Source organism: Natator depressus, chromosome 6 (assembly GCF_965152275.1).
Source record: "Natator depressus isolate rNatDep1 chromosome 6, rNatDep2.hap1, whole genome shotgun sequence".
NCBI classification, from domain to species: Eukaryota; Metazoa; Chordata; order Testudines; family Cheloniidae; genus Natator; species Natator depressus.
Window position 1 is genome coordinate 45,938,636 of NC_134239.1, and position 23,170 is coordinate 45,961,805.

The 23,170-nt window shown below is 43.3% G+C and overlaps 2 protein-coding genes across 4 annotated transcripts in view; one reads left to right on the forward strand and one right to left on the reverse strand.

Moving 5' to 3' along the window:
* Positions 1-23,170, reverse strand: part of GAS2 (growth arrest specific 2) — a 194,899-nt gene that overhangs the window by 137,947 nt on the left and 33,782 nt on the right. The window contains exons 1-3 of one of the 3 annotated variants that reach the window (XM_074955180.1): positions 18,936-19,196; positions 17,161-17,241; positions 11,745-11,875 (exon numbers count right to left, since the gene is read on the reverse strand). The gene's annotated coding sequence lies outside the window, so the exon portion shown is untranslated. Of the gene's footprint in view, positions 1-11,744; positions 11,876-17,160; positions 17,242-18,085; positions 18,301-18,935; positions 19,197-23,170 lie in introns of those variants that run through there. The other 2 variants (XM_074955178.1, XM_074955181.1) reach the window with 2 other exon arrangements.
* On the forward strand, positions 17,847-21,676 carry FANCF (FA complementation group F). The gene has a single exon (XM_074955175.1). The coding sequence runs from the start codon at positions 18,067-18,069 to the stop codon at positions 19,210-19,212; it is 1,146 nt and encodes a 381-aa protein (XP_074811276.1). The 5' UTR covers positions 17,847-18,066; the 3' UTR covers positions 19,213-21,676.

The window sequence follows — 23,170 nt, forward strand, 5'->3', positions numbered from 1 at the left end:
CTCCAGATGAGGCCTCACCAATGTCGAATAGAGGGGAACGATCACGTCCCTCGATCTGCTCTCTATGCCCCTACTTATAAATCCCAAAATGCCATTGGCCTTCTTGGCAACAAGGGCACACTGCTGACTCATATCCAGCTTCTCGTCCACTGTAACCCCTAGGTCCTTTTCCGCAGAACTGCTGCCTAGCCATTCGGTCCCTAGTCTGTAGCGGTGCATTGGGTTCTTCTGTCCTAAGTTCAGGATCCTGCACTTATCCTTATTGAACCTCATCATGTTTCTTTTGGCCCAATCCTCCAATTTGTCTAGGTCCCTCTGTATCCTATTCCTGCCCTCCAGCGTATCTACCACTCCTCCCAGTTTAGTATCATCCGCAAATTTGCTGAGAGTGCAATCCACACCATCCTCCAGATCATTTATGAAGATATTGAACAAAACCGGCCCCAGGACCGACCCCTGGGGCACTCCACTTGACACCGGCTGCCAACTAGACATGGAGCCATTGATCACTACCCGTTGAGCCCGACAATCTAGCCAACTTTCTACCCACCCAGAGCTCTTCCACCTCTTCACTCTACTCCACCCAAAGCCATCACCTTAGCCCTTTCTAGCTGACACTTGGCCCTAGCTTCTTTCTCTTTCAGTGTCTCCTCCATTCTGAGGGAGGAGGCAGTCTATATACTGCTTTCCTTCAGAGAGCTCCTCTGTATCAGCTGGAAGAGAGGAGAGCCCTGCTTCACCCTCAGCAGGGTTCCTCATCCCAGGCCCTTAAAGGAACAGTGTCTCGGGATCTTTTTCCCCCATCCAAATCCTAATTCCCTGGGACTGCTTCCTCTCATTTCTATCAGGCCATTTTCTGGGCCTTTGTCCAATCCAATTCCCTGGAACAGGGTCTTCTGGATCCCTCTACCCATAAATGGCCCTATTACAAGTATTCTTTTGAGCCCTCCTCACTTTTCATATTCAAGCATTGCATTGATACTATGGGAGTTACTTACATGGACTGAAGTCAAAATAGACTCTATAGACTAATTTCAGAGTAACAGCCGTGTTAGTCTGTATTCGCAAAAAGAAAAGGAGTACTTGTGGCACCTTAGAGACTAACCAATTTATTTGAGCATAAGCTTTCATGAGCTACAGCTCACTTCATCGGATCCGATGAAGTGAGCTGTAGCTCACGAAAGCTTATGCTCAAATAAATTGGTTAGTTTCTAAGGTGCCACAAGTACTCCTTTTCTTTCTATAGACTAATGATTTTTAAGAAAGTACTTTCTGTCTGAGAATATTATGCATTAAAACAGGACTTTCTTAGTTAACTACACTGAAAGTTATGAACACAGTGAAACACAGAAGATCTATTCTTGATGTTAAATTCCGTCACAGAGCCAATGAAATATTTTAGGTTGAAAATAATAACATTTTTTCCCTGTAATGCTAATCACATGATTTGTAACTAAGACATTTTTTGTACTGTGACTGATTAGAAAGGAATGATGAGCTAGTTTTCCATAGGAATTAACTGACCGATGCTGTGCCATGGAGCACATTTCACTGTCATGTTATACAAATAATTCACATGTAGATCTCTGCTTTTTAAAAAGTAAGCAACTGTTCCAGAACAAGGATAATGGAAAAACAATGAATTATTCATAAAGAGTGCAAATTTCTAAGAACAGGTAATGGATTTACAACCCATTCTGCCTGACCACCTGCTCTCTTTTGATTGGTCATAATTCCACCTTCCTGCTTTTTCACTTTACCTTTCAATTCCTTCTTTCTTCAGACACAAATCTAGGTTTCTCTTAAACTCTTTAATAACTCTTTGCTCCAATTTCTTCCCCAGTAACCTATTTCATGTGTTTACGAGCTCTTATGTGGAATTGTTCTTGCTGAGTTTCCCTATATATAGTAATGTAGGACCCAATCCTGCCTCTAACGACATAAATGGTAAAACCTCCATTAAGATCAATGAAAGCTGCATTAAGCTTTAATTTTTAGATTATTTTCTCTAGTTTGTGACTCTTTCATCAGCACGAACATTCTGAGCTAAATTATAGGCCACTACTCCAATCTGCAAGAGCCATAACTAAGCATGGATGATTATGAATCTCCATTCTGGTAGCTGTGGATTCATCCGTGCGTCCTCACAACCTAAGCACCTCCATATTGCTGTTGACACCTGGTGAGCTGGTTTACACTTATCAGAGACATTACTATATTTATAAGACTTTACTCAGTGTGGTAAAAATAAACAAGTATATTTATTTAAACAGGCCAGTCAGCAATTCAAACCCTTCTTATACCTTTCGGGGCAAATGCTAAGCCGAGCAGACACCAAGGATCTCATATGGATGTGTAGGGCATATGTGGAAGGGATGGGGGCGTGTCTTCCCTCTAAGCTGCAAACTGGTTGTGGAACCTTGATCTTTTCACACTGCCATGCGGGGGTTCCTGGAAGAGAGTTCCACACTATCTGCGGTAGTGCACACCCAGTATGTATGTATAGTTCCCCTACTTCCCTGCCCCCTTTGCACAGCAGAATTATGGTATTTCACTGCCAGGCTTCTATGGACATGGAGGCAGAGGCAGAATATGTCCCTTAATGCAGTCTGAGGAGAATTAGGAGTACATTTATCTTTTCAGGTAGGTCTGTTTCTCTTTCTTTCTCTACTATTTTCTTTGTTCTTGCTTTCTTTCTGTTGCTTTTGATCTACCCTTTTTCTTTTCTTCACCACACTCCAATCACCTTTATGCTGCTCTCCAGGTACACTTCACACTGATTTCTATTCATTTTTTCTCTAGCTATTCCCAGTCTTCTCCTCAAAGACAAACTGCTGCCATCAGTGTCTCCCCCTCCCACCCATCTTCTTCTTTCTCCAACTGTTCAGCTCAAAGAGTCATTCCTAAACCTCAGAGAAGGCTCTGGTTCTAACAACCCTTTCCATTCTTCTATTAAAGAGGCATCACTCAAAACATTCTGAATGGACAGAACATCACTCTGTGTGTACCTTGTTACATTGTCACATGAAACAGGTGGTTCTCCAGCTCATTTCATGATCATAAATGACTCCCATTCCTTAGGAGCTGGGAGACTTAGGTTCTGTTCCCAGCCGGCCACTGATCTGTTGTGTGACTTTGAGCAAGTAATTTCACCCTTATTTCAGTTGCCGTATCTGCATAGTCATACTAACCCTCTTTTGTAAAGCAGTCTGACATTTAGGAATGAAAATCATTATATAATAGCCATGCATTATTATTAATTATTTATTAATTATAGTCTTCTTCCATTTACATAAGTGGGAAGCGGTGGCCAGCACATCCCTCGGCCCACACTGCTTCCCGGAGCCCCCATTGGCCTGGAGCAGCGAACCGCGGCCAGTGGGAGCTGTGATCGGCCGAACCTGTGGATGTGGCAGGTAAACAAACCGGCCCACCAGGGTGCTTACTCTGGCAGGCTGCGTGCCAAAGGTTGCCGATCCCTGATATATAGGATAGTATGCTGTGGTTAGAGCAGGAAAGTCAGGAAACCTGGGAATAATCCTGTTTCTGACAGCCACTTGCTGTCTTAACTAAACAGAAAACTCATATGTGATCTTGGGAAAGCCATTTTAATTGATCTTCCACTTGCCTCAGCATCCCAATGTATAAAATGCGTGTTGTAGCCACTTCACAGGCGTGTTTGAGGCTTACTAAGTAGTATTTATGAAATACTTTGAGATTCTCAGATAAATTAAAATAGGTACTATTTATAATTCTATCTCTTTTACTTTCTTCCAGCATCCTCCTTGCCATGAGGAATTTGCCACATTCCACAATCCCTTCTTTAAAATGGCTTCCTTTGGTGGAACTCCCCTAGATTTATTGCACTATTCCCTGAAATGTGGCACCCTAGACCAGTGGTTTTCAACCTTTTTTCATTTGTGGACCCTGAAAAATTTTCGAATGGAGGTGCAGACCCCTTTGGAAATCTTAGACATAGACTGTGGACCCCCAGGGGTCTGCGGACCACAGGTTGAAAACCACTGTTCTATGGTAATGACAACCTTTCACTGACCCCTTAGATATAGTCTGCGGACACTCAGGGTTCCATAGACCACAGGTTGAAAACCACTGCCCTAGATAAATGTATATGTAGCTGCTAATTAAAGCCATCCCATTATTAATTATTGTTATTATATTCATACTAAGCATAATAATATACTTTTGGTACTGTTGATTCAGATTTTATTTTTTAATCTTAGAAATCATTACTCTGATTAAATATAATTCAGCACCCTATAGGATCTTTCTTTCTAGTGCCTCTTCATATTCCCCCTCACTGGCAATGGTTCTTTATTCTTGTGACAGTGAGTCATTCTGATGTCCATGTGTGGGGATTGTTTTGTTCAGCAGGTTTCTTGTTTGGTATGAATGCACAACATCTTTGCCAAATGCTCACTTTTGGTTTTCTTCTAGTAAGTGATTTGTCCTGTCTCTGTTTATACTACAGACTGTGCCTTAGGCATGTTTTCCTAATTAGAGCAGGCTGAGCCTTTCTTGCTTTCCTGGGGCTTGTCATAGGCTGAATTACAAACAGTGGTGAGACTAGTTACCCAGTTCACTTCATTAATGACACATGTTGCTGAAGCACAGTGAGAGACTATGAAAAGCTCAAATTTCAGACCAACCTTAAAACCAGACGCACAAAAACAACAATGAGAAGAGAAAGCCATAGACAGTAAGCCAGAGCTTTACCCTTTGTAAATATTGTAGGCATTCTTGAAAATAAGACAGGGCAACCCTTTAATTTAGTATGTTGCACATTTTTTATTTGTCCTGGGATAAGACACCATGACAATGAGTTTATAAAAATAATCAAATTAATAATTACCCTACCAGTTTGAATAAAAATCCTGTGCATAATTTCATACAGTGAATAGGTGAAAATCACTGGGACCCAAGTGGATTTGCTCTTTATTGATATTCAGACCAGATATCTGTATAAGCTAGATGAGTACTAATAGTGTTGTCATTACAAAAATAAGTAACCAGTCTTCAAATGCTCCTTGTATAGTACATTTCTATGCTACCAGGGAATTTGAGGATCTTTGGACACAAGGCAGGACCTGAAAGGTAGCAGAATTTGAGGCCTTCTGTGTATAATAGCCCAGTGCTTCATAAAGAAGAAGGAAAGTCTGAGATAATGTAAGTGAGAGTAAGCCCTGGTCTATACAACAAACTTATGTCAGTATAACTAATCGAGGTAGTTTCCCGACTTAACCCCTGGTCCCAGTACACACAGTGCTATGCTGATTGGAGGGCTTCTCCTCTCAGCATTGCTACTGCTGGGGAGGTGGAGTACCTACGCCAACAGGAGCAGCTCTTCTGTCAGCATAGGTAATGTCTTCACTAAGTGCTACCGTGCACCGGTGCAGCAGTGCCACTGCAGATTGTGAGTGTAGGCAAGCTCTAAGGGAAGAAATAAACACTTGTGAAGGACCTTTTGAACTCTGTGCCAAAGATTGTGTGTGAAATTATGGGTTAACTTGTAATGTTGTTCCTAATTGAAGAGAAGAAACAAAATGTATATAGCGAAATATGTAATGGTCTGGCTAGGCATGCCTGGTGATTCACATTTCTTGCCTTACCATTCTGGCTATAAAGCTAAGTCTTACTGGCCAATGATAAAATAATAAATTGAGCAGGGTGATCCACTATACCTGAGCCTTTCTTAAAAAAATAAATAATAAGAAATAAGAACAAGAACAATAAAATAAAAATCAAGAGAGAAGATAGCAAGGTATGAAAAACTCTTTCACAAAGTGGAATGGTTATGGAAAACTAGAATAAATATGATACCAGTGATTATGGGAGCACTTGAAGTGATCCCTACGGGTCTGAATGAGCAGCTCAAGAACACATTAGGAGTGCAAGACATCAGGATAAGTGACCTGCAGAAGACAGTGCTCTTAGGTACTGTGAGAATTTTAAGGAAGCTCAAAGGAGAACAAGTGCATCTGAACATCTAAAATGCAGGAATTCTGTGAAGGACTTAACAAAACTGACTCCACAAACCTATTGAGTTGGTTCATGGTCAGGATTTATTGGCGATAGATTTTAGACAGTAGCTTTCCCCTTTTTATGCTTAAAGATCGTATATGTTGTGAAACTATTAGTTTTGTTGTTTTAAAAAATTCCCATGATGTAACACCGAGGGATGATAATAATTATAATACCTAGCATTTTTAATTCTCTAGATAAACCTTGAGAATGCCCTGGGCCTGCTCCTCCTTTAATTATGGTGCTATAAGTCAGGAGCCATTTAATTGAAGCCAATGGATTTATGCCAGAGTAAAAATGGAGCAAGCAAGAGGAAAATCAGGCTCATCCTGTGTAGCTCAGGGAAAATACAGGTTTGAAACATGTTGAAAAAAAATAAAGTCTGGGCAGGACTTCAACTTTGGTAAGTTTTACTCTACCCATTAGCAAACCAGGAGCTCAGAACAATTAATTAGGCCTTGAAGAATGCAGGGAGTGATTTTCATGTAGCTCAGATAGAATAGGCTGGATACTCTCAAAGAGTTCTTGACAACTACATAGTTGCAGTGGCGGAGGTTTAGGTTGGATATTAGGAAAATCTTTTTCACTAGGAGGGTAGTGAAGCACTGGAATGCGTTACCTAGGGAGGTGGTGGAATCTCCTTCCTTAGAGCTTTTTAAGGTCAGGCTTGACAAAGCCCTGGCTGGAATGATTTAGTTGGGGATTAGGTCCTGCTTTGAGCAGGGGGTTGGACTAGATGACCTCCTGAGGTCCTTCCAACCCTGATATTCTATGATTCAAAGATTCTATGAACCTCTTTGGGGTCAAATTCAAATGCATACCAGGGGGCAGGTTTATGGGCAATAATTCTGGTTTATGATACTTAATTTTGTAACCCAAGAAATCATCAAACAGGAGCAGGGTCCAAACTATGGAGTGTATGCAATATACTGATTAAACCAAAACAAAAAGCATATTATCCACGTATATTACTTTATGACAGACATCCTAATGGATATTACCTCAGGGTATGTCTTCACTGCAGATGGGAGCAAGCCTCCAGGCCAGGTAGGCAAACTCATATTAGCAGGGCTCGAGCTAGCACTCTAAAAACAGCAGTGTGAACATTGCGACTTGGGCTGCAGCTAATGCTCTCATGTGCACCTGACCCTTTAGGCTTGAAGGCCAAAGGTGCACCTGAAGCTCAAGCCCTGCTAGTACAAGTCTGTCTATCCTGGCTGGGAGGCTCACTCCCAACTTCAGTGTAGACATACCCATAGTAGCTTGGTTAATTCAAATTATCTGAGAGAGTGCCTCAATAGCCAATGAAACAAGCAGGTGAGAAAGAAGACACCCCTCTCTTGCATATTAGCAGAAAAAATTGTCTAGAATCAACCCACACCATGTAATTTGAGCATTAGAGTTTTCTGATAGGGTCTGAATCTATCTTCTAAACCCCTCCCCAAACCAAAACTTTGTAAAAACTCTAAATGGAAAGGGCCTGTAAGCCTGAGTAGAAACAAAACGCCCCCAGAGACAGTCAGGTCTTTCAGCCAGAGAGAGAATCCTTATCAACAAAAATCAAATCAAGTAATATACGCAAAAAGAGAAACAAAACTTCCACAATCTGAGAAGTGCCAGTACGGTGGTGGTTTCTGTGATGTGAACACCTGTCCCTTAAGTATCAAAGTCCACCAGAGTAATTTTGTAAACATGAAGACACAACAATAGGACAATAACAACTTTTGGTTATTACCAATCTGTTCTCAACTCAAACTGGAAATCTAGAATCTCTATATCACATTACTTATCCCCTGCACAATTGTATCAGTTTCAAATCTATTTGACTTCAGAAGATGTTAGAGAGTAGAAAAACACCACTCCACTATATTTAGCAAATGACCAAAAAAAACCCACCCATAAACTTTCCTTAAATAGGGGTGGGGGGATAGTTTGGAAAGTAGGGTTGGTCTATGTATTAATATTGCTTGAGCCAACCATTCATATGATTTTTCACAGTACATTCTTCTTAATGTGCTGCGAATAATGCATGTGAAACCCTTTAATCATTAATGAGATTAGCATACAACCCTCACCATCAGAATACTCACTTAAGTAATGAGACAAATGCCAGCCCTAATGATTTCTGCCATCCCTTTTCCCCCACATTTGCTTCACAATGGAAAATTGAATTCCTTTGTAAATATGAACCAATGATCTTCTTAGCAAAGATTGAAAAAATGTATATATCCTGTGGTTTCCATTTCCTTGGCTTTATTGTTTTTATGTAAATTCTCCCAGGACATTTCAGGTTATATGTCTGGAAACCCCAGCCATCTAGTAGAGGAAAGGTTGAGAGAATAATGAGAAACGTGCTGGAAGAATTCACATAAAAGCTTTGGAGACATGAAAATGGAAACAACAGACACTGAGAAACTTATTGCACAAAAAATAAATCTCAATCCAGTGTGTGTGTATTCATGTGTCTCTGTGTGTATACATAGTGCACATGGATATATACTGAATAGGTAACTCAGATATTAGCCCATCCAGACAATGAGAAGTTCTGAGATATCAGGGCAACCACGAGATTGATACTTGCATGGCTTGTGTTATTAGAATCCAGACAGATATAGAAATAGATTTATGCCCGGTTATCCTGCATTGAATTTTATACACATTAAAAATATAATGGGCTCCAACATGAAAAATGTGTTTTTAAAACTTTCCTATACCCTTGTGAATGATAAAGTTTCATTTGTCACTGAAACACATGAAAACTACCAGTTGGAGAAAACTTTTAGAGGTGTTTTTCTTAACTGTACAATTTCACTTTAAGATCATTCAGAACAATTCATTGTTCAAAAGTAAAGCTGTGAGATGCTGGCACACTTGACTCAGTCCTGGCACACTTGACTACATTTACATACAACAGCCCCACCATTCAAAATCAAGATTTTCAAGAGTGACTAGTGATTTTGCATGGCTCAATTTGGTATCCAACTTGAAATACCTTATTGGGACATTTGTTTTCAGAAAGTGCTGATCATTTACGCTCTGAAAACCAAGGTCTCTTTAACGTGTCTCAATTTGGGCACCTGGAATAAATGTGGCCTAAAATGCTGTAAAAGTTATCTGGCGTTTTCTCACGCACACCATATGCCAGACCTTGTTGCAATGCTGCCCTAAATGAGCAACTGAGGATTTTCCTGGCATGAGGGAACCATCACCTGGAACAGGAGGCTTGCCAGAGGCATGCATGGCCACTGCATACTGTACTCCAGCTATCTCTGTCTGGTGTAACTGTTCTTCAGGAGTTGTTACAAGCTGGCATTACTTAGGCCTGAGGCATCTGTAAGTTGCAACCGGAGCTAAGCTGACCATCCCCAGGCTCAGTAGAACAAAAGAGGTGGTGTAAAGCCACCTTTACCCACAACCCCTCAGATGCACTGACTGTATCTCCAGCATGGATGAATTGAGCTCTGTGCCACAACTGGGATATTACAGACATGACTGATAACATCAGAATTACAGATGAGCCCAAGCAACAAAGCTTGGATACTAATCTAAACTTCTCAAAAGATGAGAGTTTTAGTTTGGCCCACTATTCAGAGAGGGGGCTGACCAGAAAGTTAGATCATAGAACCAGATATCTCTAAATATCAAGGATGTTCCAATCTGACTTTTGATTTTGTCTGTCTTTAATACAATAGTAAACAATTCATGTTTGATGTCTGGCAGAGGGATGTTTTAACCTCTTCATAGCCAAAATCTAATTGGCTGAGACATGTGCGAGGTCCATAAATAACTTTCCACTTATCACCCGGAAGGATGACCACACACTATTGGCAACTTAGTAATTTGCCAAGTGGCCAGAAGTTTTTAGAACTTTTGACCAAACAGTAACAGGTAACATGACACTGTCTCCCCCAAATAGCTTGTGTTTGGAAATGCAAATCTTTTGCAGTAACCCTTTCCCATTTTGTAGTGCTACGTATGTGGGCATATAGCGTATACCTCCTTTTTTATTTTTAGAGGAAAAATTATGCCCACTTTACAGTAAATGTGACTACTGAGAGGAAACAGAATTGAACAACAGATTATAGATCTCCGGCACATTTGATCAGTTTTGCTGCAAATTGACCAGTCTCGCCTGAGGAGTTTTTTTGGCTTCATAACAAAAGGGATGAAATTCATGAGTTTCACAAGGTTTCATATGAATCTTTTGCTTGAATTTCAGGTTCAGACAAAGCATTAACAGTAACTCAAGCAAAATATAGGAGTTGTGAAACCATGCTGGTATGGGTCACTGAAAACTGGGTTTGGTTGGCTTGTTTCTCCTCTGGTTCTTTAATCAACAGCATCTTCTCATTCAATTACTCTCTGGAGGGCCCTACATCCTATCTATCAAAAGCCACTATAGAGGAGAAACTTTTCTCTTTAATACTGTTTAACACTATGGCTGCTGAATACTCTCACAGATGATTGTTCCTGTTTAAAATCTGACTTCAAAAATACATTAAGGATCTTTATTTAAAAAAATAAAAAACCTGGATGTCTGTCTTGCCTGTTCTCCATCCTGCCTGCTTTTGCATGAACATTTAACATAAGAACTAAAACAACCCACTTATGGGCAGGCATTTACATCAAATGTACACATAGACATGCAGTGGAGCACCCAAAACGTGCCTGGATCTGACACCTCTCTCTCTCTCTCTCTCTCTCTCTCTCTCTTTTTAATTAGGCGCTAAAAATGGGCAAGTACATCAGATCTAATATATACATAACATCCACGTGAAAGAAAACAAACAGGAAAAACGGCTTATAGACACATACATCCATAAAGAAACTTGTAGATACAACTAATGAGTCACAATATCACAAACAGATGTTATATTAAACCAGATGATACTACTTTTTTCTTTAAAGAAAACAGATTTGAAACCATATTCCCAAGTGGTGCAAACAGACATAGCTCCAATTAAATCAATGAAATTATGCTGATTTACACCACCTGAGAATCTGACCCTTTGTTGTAAATCTAGGCAGTGGGGATAAGGGTATTACAGTGAAAGGTATTTTTAAGGCTGGGCATTGAGATAATAAGTTCTTTGGAATGCTTAAGAAATGCTACTACCACGCTTTTCCCCTCCAAAAAAAGAGAGAGAGAGAGAGAGAGAGAGAGAGCGAGCTCATGTACTATATCCGGATGATTTTCTTTTGGATATCCTTGTGGCTCCCTGTTCTCCCTAAGCGAAGTATTGAGCCTATAGGTTTTACACAACATGAAACGTAACCATATCCACAATGCTGACAATTACTGAAGCTGCCAAACCATAGAAAGGAGGCTTCCAACTCTAAAAGTCCTCCAGGAAAAAATATGTATACATGGAAAAGATAGTCAGTTTGACAAGAAGCAGCTTATGCTATTCTTGACCTACAGAAAATTCTTCATCTGCTGCACTGCATTTGATTATTGAATCACGCCAATATATCAGGCTGATCAGTGGGCTTCAGACTTATACTGGAAGGCCTCAAAAGATACTGCTAGGGCAGCCAGACACTAAAATGATAAACCTGGATGCCTTTTATAATATTAGCACCAAGGTATGGGAGATTAAGGTAGTTTTCTGAGTGGAGAGTGTGGAAAAGAGAATTTATGGTTAGGTAGCTGTCATGCTGGGGTCACTGCTTATTACACAAATCATAACTTGTCTCAGTGTTACCTTGTGCTCTTCTCATCTGTTGTATTTGTTATCTTCAGTCTCGGATTGCAAGCTCTTTGGATCAGGTTCTGTCTTTTCATTCTGTGTATATGTACAGTGCCTAGCATAAAGGAGGGGGCGTCTAGGTGCTTCTGCAACAAAAATAAATAACAATAGCTTATTACAAACCTGGGGGGGGAATTTGGCATCTGGGATCAACAGTTCAGGTTGGGAGGGATTTGTGTGAGGTGGAGGTTGGCATGTTGAGATTCAGAGTTCATAGTCAGGAAAAGTGAGGAGTTTTGGTTAGAGAGATGGGGCAAGTCAGCTGTACTTGCTACTAGTGCAAAAGAAGGGTTTGTAAGTTGGGAGGAGGTTCAGGTTACAGGTGCTTACCACAGCAGGTGTGCAAGAAAGTTTTAGCAGCTTTAGGGTTTGTGCTGTGAGGTTCTTTTAGAGGTTCTGAGGAGATATGGCAACCAGGAAAAAGAGTTGGCTTGGGGGCACCTGTCACCCATTTTTATTAGAAAACCAACATGAGCCCCAAACCCCATAGATTTTCCATGATGTAAAAACAAATTTTATCAAACTGGCCTGTTGTAAATTAATGCCCATACATGGATACTAACTAACAAGCTAAGACACCTCTTTGTTGCCTTGATGGTCAGCATCCTCTCATGAAATTAACATGGCAATGTACAAGTACTGTCATTTCATCTAACTTTGCCTAAGAAGCAAAGTTGTGCATCTACAAGAGAAGTTCAGGTATCTCTTGGAGTACAATTATCTTAGCTTTGATAATTCAGATTTCAAGTTCAATTTACAACATCAGAGGAGAGCATGTGGAGTGGCTAAACATCTACTGATTGTTTTGGGGGCTCTTCTTGTTGCTCACCTGATATTAGTGAAATCCAAACAGACTGCATTTCCCATAATGCACCACAATCTCTCCCTGGGTTTGATCCACCATGTTGCATCATGGGAGTCTTTCCTGTGGAATTAGTAACTGGAATCTCATGAAACACCATGACACCTCAGGCAGACACAGAGTTAAAAAACAGGACACAAAAAACCCAACAGGAAAAAAAAGTTTAGTTTTGGATCAACAAACTGAAACAAAACATTTCATTTCAGGAATGTCAAAATGTTTCATTTCAATTAAAAATGTCAGTATTTTGACTTTTGATCCCAGTTTGGGACAAAATCAAACGTTAAAATACCAGAATTTTGCATAGGCTGGAAATTCCATTTTTCAATCAGCTCTATAGAGGCCTGTTAGAAATCCCATCCATTTCCCTTTACATAAATTGGAGAGAGTCCAGCGAAGGGCAACAAAAATGATTAGGGGCCTGGAACACATGACTTATGAGGAGAGGCTGAGGGAACTGGGATTGTTTAGTCTGCAGAAGAGAAGAATGAGGGGGGATTTGATAGCTGCTTTCAACTACCTGAGAGGTGGTTCCAGAGAGGATGGTTCTAGACTATTCTCAGTGGTAGAAGAGGACAGGACAAGGAGTAATGGTCTCAAGTTGCAGTGGGGGAGGTTTAGGTTGGATATTAGGAAAAACTTTTTCACTAGGAGGGTGGTGAAACACTGGAATGCGTTACCTAGGGAGGTGGTAGAATCTCCTTCCTTGGAAGTTTTTAAGTTCAGGCTTGACAAAGCCTTGGCTGGGATGATTTGATTGGGGATTGGTCCTGCTTTGAGCAGGGGGTTGGACTAGATGACCTCCTGAGGTCCCTTCCAACCCTGATATTCTATGATTCTATGATTCTATGCAGGAATGTTCTAGATTTCTTAGGGCTTTGTCCAATGCAGTCATATGTTTACAGCCTGTTTTTGTTAGGTTCCTGGTGCTGCAAATGTGATTATTTGATTTCTTTCAAGTGATATTTACAGGCACATTTATGTTATATAAACATGTACATTTCATCCAATAAGACTAAGATCAGAAACCCTCAAAGATTTCCTATGAGAAATTCCTGAAGGGAACTTTCTCGTTTATTTCTGCTGTGGTGCAGACAAACCTCCAAAATAAATCCTTCATTAAAATATACATAGACCTAAAACGTAGTGAAATTGCTCACTTTAGAGACCATAACACCTATTGCAAGAGAGACAGTGTTAATACTAACATCCTGACCAAATTCCAATTCACATAACTGTTTTCTGACTACCAAAACTTCCACCTGTAGTTTCACCTGAATGCAGTATTCCCCACTTCATATCTTAAACTGTTGTGTTGTATTTGTCGCTGTGTGCTGTTGAATGGTTGACACATTCTACCTGCGAAATGACTGCATTTCAGCAGTGAATGAAGTATAATATGCTTTTCAATCTTTTGGAATAAAAGATGATATGTAAACAAACTATTATTAACATTAATATCAATTGTGGTGGTGTGTGTACCGCACATATGTAATGAAATAGTTAATTGGAGAGAGGGAACAATTAGTGTACCTGGTTGTACCTGAAGGGTGAGCTAGGTCCAACTGAAGATGAAGTCCAGCTGAGGGATGATCTGGGTGGTGAACATAAAGGGAAGAAGCCCAGATATAAAAAGGGCTGTAGGGAGTAATCCTTCTTTGAATCCTAGAGAATAGAAAAAAGGCCTAGGGAGGGAGAACAAGACTGCCTAAAAGAAGGCCAAGGTAGGAAGAAGTCAAGGGAGATAGTGAGGCCTCTGAAGGAGCAGATCTTAGCTGCTTACCCACAGGGTCCCTGAATGGCACCCCAGAGGGACGGGAGAGTGGGTGAGCATGCCTGTATTCCCCTACTGGATCACTGGAAAGATGATGTGGAAACACTATGAGAAGAGGGAGAAGGAATACTGAGTGCAAAGCTTTTCCTCCAGGGAGAAAGTTCTAGGAGGTGTTGCTCTACCGAACAGTGAGAGAACAATGCTGCAGAGCCTGGGTCGGAGCAAACAGTTATGTCTGAGTTTAGTTTAGTGGATCCTTAGCTTACCTTAGAAGGAGTAAGACTAAATGTGAGCTGGCTGGAGGGTGAGTCATGAGAGGAGGTAGACCGGGGTGGCCAACCTGTGCCTCTGGAGCCACATACAGCTCTTCAGAAGTTAATATGTGGTTCCTTGTGTAGGCACTGGCTCCGGGACTGGAGCTACAGGCACCAACTTTCCAATAGGCCAGGGGGTGCTCACTGATTAACCCCTGGTTCTGCCACAGGCCCGGCCCTTACTCCTCCCCTTCCTGCCCCTTCCCCTGAGCCTGCTGTGCCCTCACTCCTCCCTCCTACACCCCAAAACCTCCTGCACACTACAAAATAGCTGATCAGGAGGTGTCGGGAGGGAGGGGAAGGCGTTGATTGGCGGGGCTGCCGGTGGGTGGGAGGCACTGGGGATGGGGATGCAGGGCTGCTGATGTATTACTGTGGCTCTTTGGCAATGTACATTGGTAAATTCTGGCTCCTTCGCAGGCTCAGGTTGGCCACCCCTGAGGTAGACCCTTAGAGAGCTAGAGCAGCTGTTGGCAGGGTGCTTGCTGAGGAGAGTCTGTGAGGCCATGCCGAGCCAGAAGGGCATATGCCAACAGTGAGTCCACTCAGCAACAAATTCATTACAATAGTATTGTGGAAATCTAGGGACCTGTGGCCCTCAGGAGAAAATATGCAGTTAATTCTGAACTGAAAGTCTATTCTAAGACTTTTAAACTCCAGTGCTTTCAGAGGGTGTGTTGTGGGTGTGGTTTTTTGTTTTGTTTTTTTAGGATTGAAGGACTCATTCCAACTATCTAGTCTGATCCGTTGGCTAACACAGGCCATAAAACTTCACCCAGGAATACCCCCATTGAGTCCATATCTTTTAGAAAGACCTCAGTCTTGATTTTAAAGATGCCTACTGATGGGCAATCCACCCCATCCTTTCATAAGTTGTTCCAGTAGGTAAGTACCCTCACTGTTAAACACACAAATAAGAACCTTCTTTATTTATTTTTTAAGTCAGCACATTAGGAGGGGGAAGAGGTTAGGGGCACTAAAACCCAACTATCTTCCTCATCAGTTCCAAGAATAGTTCTGAGTTGGCAGTGATGATGAGCATCTGCTCTCTGTTCTTTACTTCAGGGGAGGGAGGAGAGAATAGCTCTGGCAGTGGGGGGGCCTAGTGAGGACAGGAGCTTCACTGGCTCTGAGTGACTCTAGAGTAGTACTCAGGAAAGGATGGCTCCTCTTTTGTACAGAACTATTTAAGGTAGCCTAAGAGAGGGGAAAAACAGGAGAAACTGAGAACCAACAACCATCTATGGTTCCCCAATTCTCTGCTTCAGTCCGTGTTAGAGCAGCTTGTGGAAATGTTCTAATTTGCACCACTGTAAACAGTCTCTTAGGGACCAAACACTGTCTAGGGACAATCAAAATGCAGTACACTCCAGCTGCTTCCCCTTTCTCCTCCCAACGTACCCCTTTGTGCGTGCAGCTTCCAGGAGGAGTCAGAGCTTGCTATGCTATCTGTAGGCCTGCTGGGAACTTCCAGGTGGTTTGTGCTCCCTTTGTACCACTCAGGTGATATAAAGGGAAGAGAACAAGGCAGAAAACTTGCCACAGAGCATTGACCTTCCTTCAATGATATATGTGGCCCTCAAGCTGCGAAGTTCTACACTAGTGCTCTATGCTATCATTTGGAGCTTCAAAGTAGCAATGAAGATAAAATTGATGATTCTAATGCAAAAGCATAGGCCTCTGCCACTTGACCTAAAGAAGAATTGCTAAAGATAAATTATGCAAATAACAGTGGGAGCTGGTCCTAGCACCAGGAGACATGGAAGTAAGCATATGCCATGTGGATGAGTGGGGGCTTGGAACTGGACAAACAGTGCTGTGAACTCTCACAATTTTGACCCCTGCTGTAGGTGGTTTCATGAGCATGTGATAAATTTCCAGCCAACTCTCATCCACTTTGCCAGTCTTTCAGAAGTAACATGCCAAATTAAGTGCTACCTGTAACCCATACTAATAGAGTGACTCTGGATCATCCTCTACTGGCTAGACAACATATAGACCAGAAATTCTCAAATTGGGGGTTGGGACCCCTCAAGGGGTCATGAGGTTATTACATGGGGGGTCATGAGCTGTCAGCCTCCACCTCAAATCCCACTTTGCATCCAGCATTTATAATGGTGTTAAATATACTAAAAAGTGTTTTTAATTTATAAGGGGGTGTCACACTCAGAGGCTTGCTATGTGAAAGGGGTCACCACTACAAAAGTTTGTGAACTACCTATATAAACATTTATGACAGCTGCTGCTTGCATGCTAATACATCTGGCTCTTCAGCTCAAGTACTAGAGGCTTATGCTTTTATACTAAGGGTGAGGGCTCTGTCCCCGCAGATGACCCAAATGGGAGAATTGCTACATTTGGATATGCTGATTGTAACCACTAGACCACAATCTGGTACCAGAACCAGGAATAGAAACCAACCTGATGCCTGGCATTCCACTGCAGTATCACAGATAGTCGTGGAACCCACTTGCAATGTGTGTATTGTGGTCCAGCCCAACCCTGGAGAGACATAGTGGGTAGCAGCATGAGTGTGAGTGCCATTTCTCTATTTATTCCTATAGGTGAAAAGGAGAAGTCTCTGATAAGTATTGATAACCCTCAATCATGAATCAGCCTGCCCAAAATCATGATTGTGTAAACCTCATCATAATTTAAAAACAATTTGGGGATTATTACTTATTGTTTTTTGAGTCTTTAGAGTGATTCTGATGACATTTTCAACATTTTTCTCCACAACTGTAAGAGCTAGAAACTTTTTTAAAATGAAAGCTGAGCCACACTTAATCACAGGATTATAGCAAATAGGGACTTAAACAAATGCTACAGAGCTAACCACTAGAGCTGGAATCACTGTGTAGCTGTGGATGTGAAGACTGTGGGTTCAAACGCTGCGGAGTAAAATCTATATATGTCAAAGTTAGTGTTAGACTCCTGGTGTAATTGTGGGGATTATTGTATATTGTACTTCAGCGGTGTGGTCATATTTTATTTTGGTGTTGCAGTCACAGCAGTTGCACTGTGGTTAAAGGGAGCTGTCCCTCTAACTACAGGTCACTTTATAGCAGGGCTGTTGGAAGGTGCCTGAGAAGGGCTGGTCTGTACTGCAAGCGGGGGTGTGACTGCAGGCTGGCTAGCGAGATGGGTGCTCCGAGCAGCGCTGCACACAGGCACTATAGGCCGAAGCAGTCACCTCGGCCTGCGACACTCTCGCCGCTCTGCCTAGCTTTGACCCAGCCGGATCAAACAACACTCCCTGACTGCCGAGGCCTTCCCCAGCGATCTAGCGGAAGTCAATTGGCAGGGGACTGACATCACTATCAGCCAATGGGATTGCAGAGCTCACCTCAAGCGGGTTCCCATTGGGCTACCTCACAGGCGGAAGGTAGAGCCGCTGCTCAAACTTGCGGCGGGAAGCGCCAAGGGTCCGGGCGAGCCGTCGCCATGGAGACGCTTTTGTGGCAGGTGGAGCAGCTGCCCGGGCTCCTGGCCGTGTCCCGCTCGGGGCAGGTCCGGGACTGGGACCCGCCAACCCTGGACAGAGCCCTGCAGTGGGGCCGCTACTTCCAGCACCTGCACGGCCGCTTCCGCGCCCAGCCCCGGCTCCGGGCCGCCCTGGGGCAGCGGCTCCGCCGAGGGCAGCAGGGGCCGCCGCTAGGCTTCGGACACCTGGGGCGCTGCCCGGAGCTGCTGGGCCTAGCGCTGCTGGGCAACCGGGCGCTGCCGCCCGCCGCCTGCCATCGCCTCCTGCGGAGCTTGCTGCTGCCGCCCAGCGGCCAGGCTACCCCGGGGCCCTGCAGCCTCGGCCTCCTGGCCCGGCGCAGGGCCGCAGTCCAGCTGCTGCCGCCTCCCAGCTCCGCCCCGACGCGCCCTGGGGAGTGGGAGCCGCAGCTGCGGACCGAAGCCCAGCTGCTGCTGTCCCGGCTGCAGGAAGACGAGGAGGAGCAGGGGCCGGCGGGTGTCCTGGAGCAGCTGCCCGGGCCTAGGATCTACCGGGTGCTTGCGGCGCTGCTGCTGGAGCAGGCCGGGGACGACGCTGGCAGAGAGGGGGCCAGGCCGGCTGCGGCGGTGCTCTCCTGGCTGCTCGGGGACCCAGGCCGGCTCTCCGACTTCTGCCGCCTCCTGCCGGGCTCCCTCCTGCTTGCCCTTTCTGCCCGATACCCCCAGCTGGGCACCCCTTACTTGCATCTCCTTACCAGCTGGGGCAGCCGCCTGCGCTACGATCCCCTGCGCGGCCAGTGGGCCAGCAGCCGCTGCCCCGGTGAGGACGAGCTCTCCTGGGAAGAGCTGCGCGAGCGCTTCAGCTGCTTCATGAGGGGACCTGCCCCGCTCCGAGAGGCTGCCCTGGCTTCTCTGAAAAACCTGAAGACCCAGGATGGAGACTTCGAAGTCTGCGGCCTGAGTGTCTGGACTGACCTGTTGCTGGAAATGGAGGCACCTCTCGAAAGAGAGGACTGGACTCTAGAGCGTTAGCCCGGAGGAGGAGAGGACTGGGACATTAAATAGGTTTCATAGGAAATTCAATGGCCTGAAATCCAAAAAAACGGAGTAACTTTCTTTTCTCCGTAACTAACACCAAAGCCAACTGGATTATACCTTGTTTGGAGTGAAAAGGCAACTTTGTGATGAGATTGCATGCCATAATATTTAAGTAAGTTAGCAAAGAGTACCTAAGGGACCGGGTTCTGCTCTTCCACATCCTGGTGTAAACCTGGACTGATTTCCCCCCACAGGAGTGTACCCATATAAAATCTGTGTAAATGAGCTCAGAATCGGGCCCCTTACATCTAGTCAAGTTGTTCCCAGTTAACTTTCTCTTACACTGAGAACAAGTTGCCTAGGAATCTTCTTCTTTCCTCTTATGTCTTTGCCAGCTCTGATATTCCCCAATACTTATAGTTGGGCTATTTGGTTTAAGGGTACCCTTAATTCTGCAGATCACTAACAGGAAATGCTTCCATCCCCTATTAGCACTATTGCTACAAAAGTAAAGTGTGCAAATACCTTAAAATGCAGAGGAAACTAGCTTAACTTTCTCTGTGTTGAAAAGTTAGAAGTTGAACTGTTCATTGCTGTGGGTACAGTCTGTTGACATTTGTTTCTAGTAGTTGCAGAGTACAAAAAGGGGGGAAAATGACTGACTTTTTTTGTCTCACCTTTTTAGGATGCTCATAATTCCCAGTTACATGTATTCTTTGCTATCATCATGTCTTCCAGTGGTGGTTTATTTTTGCTTTTTTCCCCTTCATGCTTTGAAATATGCTAGGTACAATGTGGGTAAGGGTGCAGAGGTCAGAGGAGATTTCATGCCCAGTGGGAAAGAGTCCAGAAAGCATACATAAAACCTGCTGATTTGATCTTTTATCAATCAACCTGTGGCATGTTTGTTACTATATTGCAGTGGAAACTTCATTTTTCTATCCTTTGTTTGTAACTATGAATGGATACTCAGTAGCTTAGCTTTTTGTTGAGTTTTTTTCATAAAACTGGAAATACCAGTAGAAATACCTTTTTGCAAATGGGTTGAGCAACAGACTTCTTCTTTCCCTCCTAGATGATTACTGAAGAACCTGCTTGTCTTAATTGTCTTTATTAAATTGTGACTTTGATCACAATCTCTATGTGGGAAAATAATTACTGGTCAGGATTTGCTAAATGAAGGCTAGATGTGGAAACTGACCATGAACTATAAAATGGGCATTATCCTAACACAAAAGCAACTGGCTCCTGCAGTTTACTGTGAAAAGTCGAGGTTAACTGCTCACTTTTTAAAATAAAACATTTTATTGCACAAAGCGAGACATGGGACGTTACAGGTATGAACGTGGAAGGTTTTTGACCTACAGCCTCAATATACTTCTGAGCTTTGATGCTAACTGCACATAAAAAGAAACAGTAAATCTGTTTTGCAAAACAATTGAAATGCTGTATGACGATGATACAGGGCCAGATCATGACCCCTCTACATCTGTGGGTGAGCAGTTAATTGATGGGACTACCAGGTAATGTTACTACTTCGGTGAGTGACTGCTCATCAGTGGACCATAAAGGGGGGAATCATAATCTGGCCCATTGTGAGCAACTGTTAAGAGTGCATCAGCAAAATGACACCTTCATTAAGATATTTGATTGCTTTAGATTGTTTAAAAGCACTATGTAAATGGAATATGCCAGAATTCTTAAAATTGTTCTAAATCAGCAAATCTAGTCTAATCTGAGAGCAAATTTGTATGGGCAAATTATAAACCTATGAAAATAGGAAACTATACTATAAACTCCTTAATTAAAAGACCCTTCCTTATTATAGTGATAGTAGATGATTTAGAGCAGAAGCTCCTTCTCAGTGAAGCTTGAGTCCTCTAGTTACACTGAGTTCATCTTCAACCCAGTGTGGCCCATTAAAGCAAGGAATTTCTGCTGCCAGAACATTCAGGCCCCTGCATATCACCCACTCAATAAGGTTCTTACAGAGGTGTGTTGTTGTTGTTGTTTTGTTTTGTTTTTTTAATCAAAACTGAACATCTAAGCCTGTTTCTTTTGTTGCCTTACTGACATTTTGCAGAATACACATAAATTTCAAAGCACAAATAAAATACACAATAAATTATTCAAATAAAATGCCATTGAGACTTTTGGTAAATTACAGGAACGCTAGCATTCCTTTGCTGTTCTACAAAATGTTTGCAAATATTCTGTTGCTGTGGAAATCTTATTCCTTAACGTCATATTTGATCATTTAACAATCCTACTTATCAGACAGTATGATGAAAACCCAAACTGTTTGCAATGGGAATTATAATTAGCAAATATTTTCTGTTCATGTTTTAACTTGAGATCTACTATAGGTCATTACACATATTGAATCTATTTCCTCATGTTAAGTATCCTCACACCTTCTTGTCAACTGTCTAAATGGGCCATCTTGATTATCACTACAAAAGTTTGTTTTTCTCCTGCTGATAATAGCTCATCTTAACTAATTAACCTCTCACAATTTGTATGGCAACTTCCAACTTATCTGTGTGTGTGTGTGTGTGTGTGTGTGTGTATATGTATATGTATATGTATGTATGTATGTGTGTATATATATATATATATATCTTCTTGCTATATGTTCCATTCTATGCATCTGATGAAGTGGGCTGTAGCCCACAAAAGCGTATGCTCTAATAAATCTGTTAGTCTCTAAGGTGCCACAAGTACTCCTGTTCTTTTTGCGGATACAGACTAACACGGCTGCTACTCTGAAAACTATAGCTAATGTAATTTCTCTCTTCTAGTTCCACTCCCCTTAAACTCATCACATACTAGTGAAGTAGTAAATATGTATATCAGGCTCCTACTTCTGCTTTCTCAACCTGTTGTATCAAGTTTTATCCTGTATTTTCATACCTTGTTGGTACCTGCTTCTTGCTGTTATACAGGGAAAGAATACCATGGCACCAAATCTCCACTTTTTGTACTTTCACTCTTGGTAAGTGAAGCTGCTACCTTTTCCAGAGTCTTACTGAATTATCTTGGAATTTCAAACCATACCCTGGATGGGAATAATTCGTTGCTACCAATAGTGCAGCATGTGCAACATGTAGATCAGTGATACTCAGACTGAGGCTCATGAGCCACAAGTGGCTCTTTAATGTATCTCCTGCAGGTCTTTGCAGCATTGAGTCCGGTTCTGTTCAATATCTTCTTCAATGATTTAGATAATGGCATAGAGCAGGGGTAGGCAAACTGCGGCCCGCCAGCCAGATCCGGCCCATCAAGGCTTTGGATCCAGCCCGCGGGATTGCCACCCCTGTGGCGCCACAGGCCCAGCACCGCTCCCAAAAGCAGCTGGCACCATGTCCCTGCAGCCATGGGGTGGGGGTGGGGGTGGGGGGGCGCAGAGGGCTCTGCAAGCTGCCCTTGCCTGGAGACACCACACCCCGCAGCTCCTATTGGCCAGGAATGAGGAACCGCAGCCAATGGGAATTTAGAGGGAGGTACCCACAGGCAAGGGCAGCGTGCGGAGCCCTCTGTTCCCACTCCCCCAGGGGCCACAGGGACGTGGTGCCAGCCACTTTCAGGAGCAGTGTGGGGCCAGGGAAGGCAAATAGGGAGCCTGCCCTGGTCCCAGTGCGCGCCGCTGCCACCCCAGAGCCGCTCCAAGTAAGCGGTGCGGGGCTGGAGCCCACACCCCAAACACCTCCTGCACCTCAACCCCCTACCCTGAGCCCTCTACTGCACCTCACACCCCTCCTGCACCCCTCCCCGAGCCCCCTCCTGCACCTCAACGCCCTACCCTGAGCCCCCTTGCACACACCCTACCCACACCCTGCACTCCTTCCCGCACCCCAGTTCCTGCCCCAGCCTTACATTCATGGCCCTGCATGCAATTTCTCCACCCAGATGTGGCCCTTGGGCCAAAAAGTTTGCAGGTGATACCAAGCTG